Genomic DNA, 11,870 nt, shown 5'->3' with positions numbered 1-11,870 from the left:
AGTACTACAAAGAGATGTAGCTCGACCACCAAGACATGCAAAGTGACAAGGAAGAGGCCATGCAATCACAGAGAGGCCAACAACAATCACAAAAACATGCAAAATGACGACAATGGGAGGACAAGCTACAAACTGTTTTGTGTTTTCTCCTTTTAGTGTGGGTGTCTTTGTTCGATATGAGGGGGGGGCTTTTATTTTGCCCCTGAGCAAAGGCAAGAACATGTAAGTTACAGTAAGAAAGGAAAAGCAGCAAATAGTCAGAACCGAGAAGCGGGAACCATTAAATACTTGGCATGTTCGCATCGTGTATGATGATTTACACAATGATTATGTCATCAAAGCAGTAAATGATCAGATTTTGAATAATCTGAAAGCGTTTCAAGTGTTCTTCTATATTAAATAGGGAAAAGTGATCTGATGTTCAAACCAAGCAGTCACCAATTCACCCAACCAATATGTCATTGTACATGTCCTTTACAAACCTTGGTTTTCACCCTCAGCACCACCCAGGGGTTCGACTGCGGTTCGCAAAATGAGATGACACACTAAACAAACATTGCATAAGGACAGTAACACTTCTCTGAAAGGTAGTGGTTAGCGGAAAGATTTACTTGCCAACGTACTTTGATGTGCTTTTATGGGCAGGTACACACAACCTGAGGGATGGAAATCATCCTGTGTGTCGCAATGTGCAAACTGTTCGGCTTGACCCCGTCGGTATGCAGCCGCAGTAGCTGACCAGAGAGGTGCATTTATGGTGTCAAGAGGTGTGTGTGTGTATGTGTGTGTCTTCACCTGCACCAGTCTTGAGCCTGTAATTAGGAAACAGTGAGAGGTGAGGACAGAGACCCCTGACTGGGTTATAACAGACCCCTGCCTACCTGTCAGCCATCAGTAATGACTGCATACACTCTCACTGTCAAAGTTTGCGTGATGTACAGTAAAGGCCACATCAACTCGTCCTGTCTTGGTCACTGTTCTTTCATTAGATGCATTGGCGAGGAACAACACACTGCACCTGGTCTGTAGGAACACCCACACCAAGACATCAGGCTTTTAAGGCCAGTCACGCATCAGTCCGTAAAAAGTTTATGGAGTGAAGTATCACATCTTGACACAAGTCCAACATGGACAGAAAGCTGCAGAGGAATTTCGGTGATTGATCAGTGGTTGTCCGGTGTTTCTCATGGTCGTTAGGGAAGGAGCTGGTCGTTAGGGGAGTAACCGGTGGTTAGGGGATGACCAGGTGTCAGCGGGATGACAGAACCCCTCATTTGGTTTCTGGGGCATCTGGCAGGACGGGACAGAGGGACATCAAACAGCCCACAGCTGGAGGAGGAGAGAGGGGAAGGCGAGTGAGAGGAGAGGAGAGAAATGGAAAGGAGAAGGGGAAGAGAAGGAAGTGGAGAAGAGAGGAACATTTAAAGGGATTGTGAGGGGAAACAAATCTTTCATTTTCAGTGGTTAGATTAATTTCAGTTGACTGTATTGTTCATTCTCTGTGTCTTTTACTATTTTGTCTCCTTTTGCTCTGTGGTTAGTTTGGCCAGCAAGGACACACACGCACACACACACACACACACACACACACACACACACACACACACACACACACGCACACACACACACACACAAATAATTATAAACAATACAAAGAAACACTGACAAAAACACATTTTAAATAGTCACACATGGTCGATTCTCACGAAAAATAACTGCAAACCAGTTATAGGCTTCATGCTTTGTTTTGTTTTTTACAAATCTATCAGTGAGAGCTTTGTCATTCCCAAATCAGTATGATCTCACAATTTTACTGCACATTAAAACTTATTTTCAATGTACTGGAACATACAGCCGGTGGGTGTTCCCCCTCTGGGTCCTTTTATAAGATGCAACTCTACTTTGTGTTTGTTCGAGAATAAAAATAAAAGCGGTTGTAATGATTTGGAGGGCAAGTTCTGTTACAGTCAATGGTTTTAACAGATGGTTTGGTCATGGAGGCCTGAGCTTTTGCCAGTTAAACATCACATACAAGCCTTAGTGCACTCTATTCAGCTAAATCCAGATATAACATCTAATAGCTGCAACTCCATCATCTGTACAAAAGGCGATATTATTAACATGTATGTTTTCAGATTGGTTAAATATGTTATTGGAGTACAGGCCTGTGTTTATGGCCCTGTGCTTGTACATGTCACAGTTTGAGCAGATCCATGTGTTAAGGAGCTGCTGTGCCACTTCCAGCTGCTCCCAGGGACTCACAGCGTGTGTGAGTGATCAGACGTGGCAGCTATTAAGCTGTCACAGTGGAAAACAGACGTGGAAGCCCGAGCGGTGCCTGTCGTGCACAGTATTCCCTGACAGACTTCTGGAGGCTCCCAGAATGCCTGTGTCATAGCTCCGTGACTACCAGCTATTCACTCCCGGGGAGCGATGTCTTAGATCTGGATGTGTGCCAGAGAGGCGGGAGAGAGAAAAAAGAAAAAGGAGAGGTTTGCATGGGATGTGCAGCTTTTAGGTTTAATGTGCTGCAGCGTGCACATCAGCGCACTTGTCAAAGGTCAAAGGGCACAGAGCCAGACACTTACATGGAGACGCAGACACATGTGGGCGGAGGAAACAACACACTGGCATCAGCTCTCTCTGCTGCCTCAAGCATCTTCATCCTCAGCTTTACAGGTTTACGGTCAGCTTGAATCATGGTGCTTCACCCACACGTGACTCCTATAAAGTATCTTCCACACGCAAACTACACAAGCGCACACACACAATCGCGTAAAACTACTTCAGGTTCTTATAGAAGTTTCGAAATTCTCATTCCTGGCAATTTCACACCCATGTTGTGAGCAGCTGTGGTGTGGATCAGCTGGGGGAGACCTTCTTTTTCAGTCTTTAACGGTGGTTTCTGCTCACACAAGCACAAAACAGGTAGGAAAATATATTGTCTCTGCTCCATCCCACTACATTTCTCCACACAGCAACATTAGGGTTGCAGTTAAAAGCCGTTTCTGATATTTATAACTCCCCCTCTCTGCTAACTCCCCCAACATAAAACAGTGGAAAGTTAGGGAGCCAGGCGAGCTTCACTGCATTGGTGTGTTTGCAGGGCTCAAAACACTCCTGTGCCCAGAACTAAAACATTCAGCCAGGGGAATATATTGCACCCATGTGTGTATGAACTTCTCCAAATCATTTTGTCCATGAAAATATTACCATGACCCCTCTCGATGAAGACGTTGGGTGTGTGTCACTGTGGGGTTTTGATTCCCGGCCAGTGGATTTATAGTAATTTCTGAATCAGATTTTTTCCCCCTACATGGCACGGTGGAGAAATGAAGTCACTATAAAAATCAGCATCCTTTGTGTGTGGAAGGAAAAATGAAACAATTTAGAGAATAACAGTACTCTACATGTTTTGTGCTTTTTCTGTATAACTGATGTGTTTTTGTCCATAAAACAGAGAAAATGCGATAAATTGTGCAAAGATTAAACATATTTTTTCGATTATCCTCGTTCCAGGCTCTTTCTTACTGCGGTATTTTTAATTTTGATATCCTTCATTTTTTCCATCATTGCAGAAATGAAAAGCGGAATAACTGAGAACAAGACGAGCCTTATAAAGTGAAAAACAAGAAGTGGGTGGAGAAGTGAGAGCGAGATCAAGAGTGAGGAGCGTCCAAAGCCTCACAATCTTGCATGACCATTCACAGGCAGAGATATTGGTTTTGGATGAGATGTAGGATACAGGAGCCAGTCTGCACACACACACACACAGACACACAGACACACACACACAGACACACACACACACACACACACACACACACACACACACACACACACACACACACACACACACATAGTTGTCACAACATCCAAAGTTGAGGTGCAAATGGGAGTGACCTCAACTTGAAGTAACCTAGCCTACACTTTTCAAACACTTTCTCTCAACATCTCTCCTTTGTCTCTTTCTTTTCCCTCCCACCCCTCAAGCCAACCCCACCTCACAAACACACACACACACACTCCCCCATTAAACATGTGTGTGTACGTGTGTTTGTGAGTGTCCTCCCTCAGTCTCTCCATGGCTGAATTGTGGCAGCAGCTCGGTTCCCCGCAGCAGCGTCGAGCTCTGGCTCCCCTCTTCTTCATTTGTCTTCTCTGCCCTCCCTCAGGTGCTCTTCCCTGGGATAACAAAGCCAGTGCATCCCCTTTGGAGGTAAGACATCCACATTGTCATGTAAAGGTGTAAATGCTGTAATTTGATAGTATATGAAAGCTGTTTAAGAGTTGCGTTTCAATTTACAAATGCTGTTCCTACGCACACGACAAGTAAAATCGAATTAAAATCTGGTAGTGAGGAATAGCTGCATGACAGTCCACCAGTTGTTGTAGATTATCTCTGTCTTTTTCACTAACTAATCCCAAACAGATCCAGCTTTGTTCAGACAATGAATAAAAACCATGAAAAAAGGAGCACGAGAGGCTTTTCTCATAAAAATAATAGAAAAGATAAACTTAAAATTTGCTAAATGTGCAGAGGAGGAATGGAGAGGAACACAAGAAAGGTTCCCCAACTCAAACCAACTGTTGGACTGGATGGAACAAGCGGTGGGATTTCCAGGAGCAGAGAGGGAGAGAGAGTTGGAGAGCAGGATGGATGAGTGAAGCAAAAAAAGAGCAGCGATGTGATCCAGTGGAATTTATGATTATACCGCTGAAACTGATGCCTGTGACGGTGCAACTGTGGCACGGGGAGCATGCAAAGAGTGTCTGCATGTACATGAGTGGGCTTTGTGTGCATTTAAGTGTGTGCTGTGTGTGTTGGCAGGGGTTTGAGGTGGTGAAGGGGAATTTCTCTCGGACTTTCCTGCATGTTGGCTACCACAAGATTGCCGAGATTCCAGCAGGAGCGCAAAACATCAGCATACAGGAGACAGTGAAGAGCAGAAACTACCTGGGTACACACACACACACACACACACACACACACACACACACACACACACACACACACACACACACACACACACACACACACGGACACACGCAGACACACAGACACACGCACACGCAGACACACAGACACACACACACACACACACACACACACACACACACACACACACAGTAACGACAGAAATGTGTTTAGCCTGACAAACAGTGATCGATGAACGTGGAGTTTTCCTCCAGCTCTGCAGACCCAAACTGGAGTGTCTATCATCAACGGAAAGTGGGTGATTGACAGGCCTGGGATCTTCATCGCCTTGGGAACACAGCTGATGTACCGACGACCCAATGAAATCCGCTCTCGCCTCGGAGAGTCCATCACTGCGCCTGGGCCGCTCACTGAGGACCTGCACGTCTACGTGAGATGCAAAATTGCAAACACTTTGGAAACAGCTGCAAATACTTTTTGTCTCTTATTCAAATGCAAAAATACATGTAGTAAATAATACCTTTCAAATGATATTACTACATATCATAATATACCTAATCTCCATCTCTTTTCCATAGTTAATCTACCAGCAACCAGGTCCTGCTGTACACTATGAATACAGTGTACCTTTACAAACCACAGAACCCACTCCTGAGCCACATGCACCTTCTGGTATACTTCCCCTGGGTAAGTGCACACCCCTAACATGTGTAAACACCCAAACCTACTCCTAAAGCTGTATTACCGTGACCCTAAAGGACCACAGCGCCATTTTCCTCATACTACAGATTCTGGTTTTGCCCTCGGGATCGTAACACAGAACAGATGCGTCTGTTTGTGTCCTCATTCACTGTCATAGTAACACCAACATGTATCCTTTGTCCCTTTTGAAAATTTGATTAGGATTTTGATAACATTCGATACAGCAAGCGGGCGGCCAAACGTACTTCTGGCGCACACTGAGGATATAACCGGTCACTTGGGCCATATTTCATATCATTACCTAATATTTAGCATTAATCAAAGAAAAGATTTCTATCCACTGGCACTGACAAATAATTACTTAATTAAAATGGATCTCCTGAAAACAGGCGTCGTCAGTTGTTGTCTTAGCTCAGTTTAAAGGCGGGTGGAACTGTGTGAGAGGATGATTCCATTTATTGGAATGACATATGTGTTATGTTTCTCACTTGATATTCACAATGCATCATTTATATGCAATATTCTCTTCCCCTTTTAGATATTAACATACCTAAATGTTTTATATTAGCGAGAAACGAAACAATATGTGCAGCGCTTGACGTCACCGACTGCAATTGTGAACTGCCACTGTAAGCTGTAAAGAGAAACCGCAATGCTCTTCCAAATATTGAATAACTTCTTTGTTTTCTGAGGTGTTACTGCGCTCGTTACGCCAACATCCACAATCATTTTAGATTTCTTCCAGCTGTGTCTGTTTCCTTTCTGCATTGCCAGAGAGTGGTGCACATCAACAGCACACTCCATAGACGGGATTTGTTTAGTTTTCATGCTAACTGAGTATTTGTGATTTACGTCAGCCTGTACACACCCACACTGTCCTCAAACACACCTAATGCCTTTCTTCTCTTACACGTCTGTAGCCATTTTTGTTTCACCTCCCTCCAACCTCCTCTTTCTTGTAGTAGAGACGGTAGATCCATCCCTCTCAGGCGAGAAAACACACCCAGGTGACATGACCAACAATGGCATCACCAAGGAGACACCCTATCACAGCCAGGTTCCCACTGAACCCAGCGTGAACTCTGACCTTCAGCCTACTTATACCTGGACGAGGAGGGGCCACACAGAGTGCAGCACAACCTGTGGCACTGGTGAGGAAACACATAGAACACAAAGAAACGTTAAAATAAGACTTTCCAAATCAACAAATATGGTTATTTAGCACTTACATATATATCTGTGGCTTTTTAAAGACTTTTGCCAATGCAAAAACACCTAACACCTTTCACAGTATATTGGGATCTGCAAACTTCACATTGCAGCATAAATAAATAAACATTATTTATAATAAGATGTTACAGAATCAAAGATGACATAAACACATTCAACAGGAAGCTTTAGACACTGCTGGAAAAATACACAGGCCTTGTACATCATTAGTTTGAATGACAGCAACTTCATTGTCTGTCAAAATGTGAATGTATACAGTGAAAACACACATTCACTTGCTTAGTCCTTTTCCTGTGTGTGTGTGTGTGTGTGTGTGTGTGTGTGTGTGTGTGTGTGTGTGTGTGTGTGCTTGTGCACTTGCCAGGCAGGCGTCAAGTGCTCTTGGAGTGTGTTGAGAAGGATTCACAGGCGACTGTTCCTGCTGACCTCTGTGACCCTCCACTTCAACCAGTAAACCAGGAAGAAAACTGCAACACGCAGCCCTGCCCTGCTTAGTGAGTGATCCACACACACACACACACACACACACACACACACACACACACACACACACACACACACACACACACACACACACACACACGCGCGCACACACACACACAAACAAACCACTATATGTTACCAGGATGGTGCTGGGGGGGCTAGTGTATCAACTGTATGTTTGGTCTGTTAGATATTTGGTCCACAGTGGCAGTGATCCATGATAACTGTCAGTCTGAAACATACATGTTTCTTCTGGGACTATAACAGTAACATCTGACCTCACAATAACTGTGGTCAAAATGAAGACAAGTGAGCTGGGACATGCTCTGCTTGAGCAGAGTCATTGTTGACTCATGTTTGACCATGAAACCACTTCATTTGTGATGATAGCAAACTGCGCTTAAATTCCCATCAGCCTCTCTCTTCTTCTCTGTGATTGGCTCACAGCTGGGATGTGGGGGAGTGGTCGGATTGCACCAAGAGGTGTGGGCCCGGCACTCAGCTCCGACAGGTCATCTGCCGTCAGGTCACTCACGTCCATGCCAACGGGACAGAGTCCCAGGTTACCGTTGCACCAGAGCTGTGCGGGGTGTTTGATAGGCCGGTGACCAAGTCGACCTGTCAGCTGAAAATATGCAGCCAATGGGACGTTCGATCTGAGTGGAGCTTGGTGAAAATACACACACACACACCCACACATCATCAAAAACAATAACATTTATCATCAAAAAACAACATTTACTTCTCCCCCCCTCTCCCTCTGTCCCCCAGTGTTCAGTGCCATGTGGGGTGGGCCAGCGCAGCAGGGAGGCGGTGTGTCTGAGTAACCAGGGTGATGTGGAGGAGGATGACGAGTGCAACATGAACCTGAAGCCAGACACACTGCAAAACTGTGACATGGGAGCGTGTGCACGCAGCTGGTTCACCTCCCTCTGGAGCCAACGGGTAACACAGCCTGTGCAGTTTCAGTCCACGCAGTTTTTTTGACTCATATGAGGTTTGAGCACTGAAATCTAATCAGTTTATATTTGAGTCCAAGTGACAACTGGTCGATATTTGAAGAAATTTCCTAAAGGCAGACTTGAGATATGCTAAAGAGGCAAAAATATTGTTTCGTGAGGCCACCATGACCGTTACCTTTGACCATCTAATCAGGAGTTTAAGTGAACATTTGTGCCAAATTTGACATGATTCTCTTGAGGTGTTCTAGGCAATAGAGGGTTTTGTTAAGTCACAGAGACCTTCAACCACCAAATTTTAATCAGTTCATTCGAGAGTCCAACTCAGACTGTTTGTACCAAATTTTAAGAAATTCCCTCAAGGAGTTCTTGAGATGTTGTGTTCACAACAATGGGACAGAAAGACGTATCAACAGAAAACATAATATATCTCTGGTCTGTCGAGAGAAACAAAAAGAAGTGAGATCAAGTTGAAATCTTAAAACGACTGATTTACTATGTACGTGCATGATAATCCTCAGTGCTCTGCAGAGTGTGGTAGAGGCAATCGAACCCGGACAGCTATATGCCTGATGGACCATGTGACTGACCTTCCATTGGACAGCTGTGAAGGGGATCGTCCAGCGGAGGTGACATCTTGTGACTCGGGCCCATGTCAGAACCGGCTGGAGTGGTACACAGGACCATGGGGTCAGGTAATTCACTCACACACACACACACACACACACATGGAGTACTCACAGATACTGCTAAAGGAACATTTACTTACTGCAGCATTTTATGTGTGTGGGTCACTGAAGTGTTCCGCAGAGTGTGGGAATGGCACGCAGACCCGGAGCGTGGCTTGTATTTTCAACAACAACGGTCACATGGAGGTCGCGGACCAGTCGAAGTGTTCTGATCTGCCTCAGCCAATCACAGCTCAGACCTGCAGCCTGAAGCCATGTGGTGCCCAGTGGTATTTCACAGAGTGGAGCGCGGTACGTGTCCCAGAAGTCTCTCTGTCCTTCTACAGAAAGAGCACGAACCCATTTTAATGTCTTGCAGATAAATGAAGCGATCAAGTATTTGAGACATTTGACTCAATATCTCTTTAATTAAGAAATTTGGTGAACCCCTTTAAATGATGACATCCCAGTTTGGCAAACCAGTGCAAACTTTGTTTAGCATATATTTATGTCACATATACAATACGACAACATTGGTACTTATAAGGCATCAGTTGCGGTGTCTAAATGACTGTGTTATATGTTTTGTGTGCCTCTTCTCTCCCTCTCTGTCACTTCAGTGTTCTCGTTCCTGTAACGGGGGCTACCGTGTACGAGAGGCCCACTGTCTTGCTGACAGTGTTGCCCCGAGTGACGGCTGTGACCCCAGTTTGACCCCGGAGAGTCGAGAAGAATGCAATAAACAACCTTGTGTAGCCGAGATAAGTAAGTGTGACGAGCAGTTTGACATTGTGTCCACTGTCGGTGGGGCTGAGGTCACAGCAGGGTCAGGGAGGACGTGTTTGGAGTGGGATGAATCTGGGATGCTGTCATTGAATGTTGCCATGGTGAAGATGTTCTTCACCTGCTGTCTCTGTGGTTAGCACCATCGGCTCACAGTAAAAAGGTTCCCAGTTCAGATCCCAGCTTGGCCGGGGTCTTTCTGTATGGAGTTTACATGTTCTCCTACGTGGGTTTTTCCTGCAGATACTCCTGCTTCCTCCCACAGTAAATTATTAGGATTAGGTAAATTGAATAATGATTTATGAAAAATTATTTTAATGAACATTTGTGCAGAAAAAAATACAGAAATGTGTGCCAATTTGCATAAACAACTGTGGAAATGTCTCCAGGGGACTTAAGTGATGAGCCTGGCGGTAGTTTAATGCTTTGTGAAGTTAATGAAGTCTGCTACTTGTCAGCGGTGATGGAAATTCACAGGTTCACGTGTCGTCAAATTGAGGAAGTTGTTTTCTTAATTTGCACGTTTTTTCTATTTGCATGGGTTTTCTTAATTTAAAGTGCGTTGAGCTCTCTTGGGCCACTGTACATTTGTTTAAAAACAATTTAAAAAGATCAGTAAGTGACTTATTAATGTACAAAAAAGACAAGAACAAGAACGTCATGTTGTCATGCTCAATACACTTCTGATGTTCAGGGGTTCATCATTACTGTGGTGATATGTCTGGTGAAATAAGCTGTAAACATCAACATGTTCGGGGGCACAGAGCATTAGGAATATGTGACATGATATCTACAATAAATCATCTTGTCTTGGAGCAGCTCTGGCTCTGACACGCTATAACCAGCCTACGACTGGCTCTGAGCAGCAGAGTGGAGTGAATAACACTTGTCATGCTCCCCCCATTGTTATCCATTTCTCTCTTGTGTTTGTCTCTCCCTCCACAGGCCCATCGTGCAGTGACCAGTATCATAACTGTATGGTGGTGGTGCAAGCCCGACTCTGCATTTACAATTACTATAGAGGGGTCTGCTGCGCCTCCTGCTCCCGTGCACAGAAAACATACCCCAACTCATTTCAAAAGAACCACATCCGAAGGTGATGCCGCCTCGAGAGGATTAAATTCACTTCAGGTCACAGCTCCGTGTGGAAAATGAGTGAGCGCTGTGAAAATGACTCCTAGTCCTGTTCGGAGAGATTAGTTTGATATTCAGCCGCTCGGTCTGCGACAGATTAGCTGACCAGGTAATCAGACACAGTCGTACACTATGTATAGGTCCAGAGTGTTTTCATTCTCAGTGTAACTTTAAACTGGACTGGTCATGTTTGCTGATGTTCTTAATCTATGTATTTATTCTTAATAAAACATTTATAACTTGTGGTACTCAGCGGATTTTGTTGTATTATTGCAAATGTAACAGAAACAATTCTGTTGTTTCAACCCTCCATTGTGGCCTATTAGACGATGCTGAAAATGTATGTTAATTACATCAGTGCATAAACTCTGATCAGAACCTGTAGTTTATGGTTAGTTTGGTCAAATGGAACCTTATGTAATCAAGACTCATGAAATCACATCCTTTTATAAAATGTTATGAACAGAAAATCAATAGGCTGTATAATTACTTATATATACAAACGTATATGGAATATTAGATGATGGGTCCCATAGTCCAGTTTGTAGACGTTTTCAATACAAGGACGAATCTATGAATGGGATTATCTGTGATGAGTCATAATTGTCAATGGACAAATCATTGGCTTTTAGCAAAACAGCGCCCCTCACTGGTGACTGTGAGCAGTGCACTCAGCTCAGACCTGCTTCCACAATAAAAGCATAATACGGACTGTAAAAGTAACAGACACAATCGTAATCTGATGACACACAAGGAGCTTGTACAGGCTAGTTTTGTATTGAACTGAATCTTATAGCTTGGACTAACTAGAGTCAGAAGTAGGAGTAAATGTTGCAGCCATAGAAATGGTCACTTACTGCTAAACATCCTGAAATATCTTTTAAACAGTGAGCTAAACTAAGATTAAAGAGGTCTAACTACAAAGTCAGTGACCACAACCATTTCAAATGAACAAAGTCGTTTGAATCAGCA

The 11,870-nt window shown here is 44.1% G+C and overlaps 2 protein-coding genes across 2 annotated transcripts; both read left to right on the top strand.

Annotated features, from left to right (window-relative positions):
* The first annotated feature begins 3,997 nt into the window (after nucleotides 1-3,997).
* LOC118100589 (thrombospondin type-1 domain-containing protein 4) lies at nucleotides 3,998-7,366 on the top strand. The gene is made up of 6 exons (XM_047342358.1): nucleotides 3,998-4,219; nucleotides 4,832-4,961; nucleotides 5,194-5,369; nucleotides 5,518-5,626; nucleotides 6,604-6,792; nucleotides 7,236-7,366. Exons 1-6 carry the CDS (start codon nucleotides 4,085-4,087, stop codon nucleotides 7,364-7,366), a joined length of 870 nt encoding a protein of 289 aa, XP_047198314.1. The 5' UTR covers nucleotides 3,998-4,084.
* A 131-nt stretch (nucleotides 7,367-7,497) lies between these two features.
* LOC124851104 (thrombospondin type-1 domain-containing protein 4-like) lies at nucleotides 7,498-11,137 on the top strand. Its single transcript, XM_047342357.1, has 7 exons — nucleotides 7,498-7,526; nucleotides 7,802-8,024; nucleotides 8,126-8,299; nucleotides 8,835-9,008; nucleotides 9,114-9,293; nucleotides 9,602-9,746; nucleotides 10,710-11,137. The coding sequence occupies exons 1-7, from the start codon at nucleotides 7,498-7,500 to the stop codon at nucleotides 10,862-10,864; spliced, it is 1,080 nt and encodes a 359-aa protein (XP_047198313.1). The 3' UTR covers nucleotides 10,865-11,137.
* The last annotated feature ends 733 nt before the right edge of the window (nucleotides 11,138-11,870 follow it).

This window comes from Hippoglossus stenolepis, chromosome 2 (genome assembly GCF_022539355.2).
Source record: "Hippoglossus stenolepis isolate QCI-W04-F060 chromosome 2, HSTE1.2, whole genome shotgun sequence".
Classification (NCBI taxonomy): Eukaryota; Metazoa; Chordata; class Actinopteri; order Pleuronectiformes; family Pleuronectidae; genus Hippoglossus; species Hippoglossus stenolepis.
Note: the sequence above shows the minus strand (reverse complement) of the source record. Positions and strands in the feature narration are given on the sequence as shown.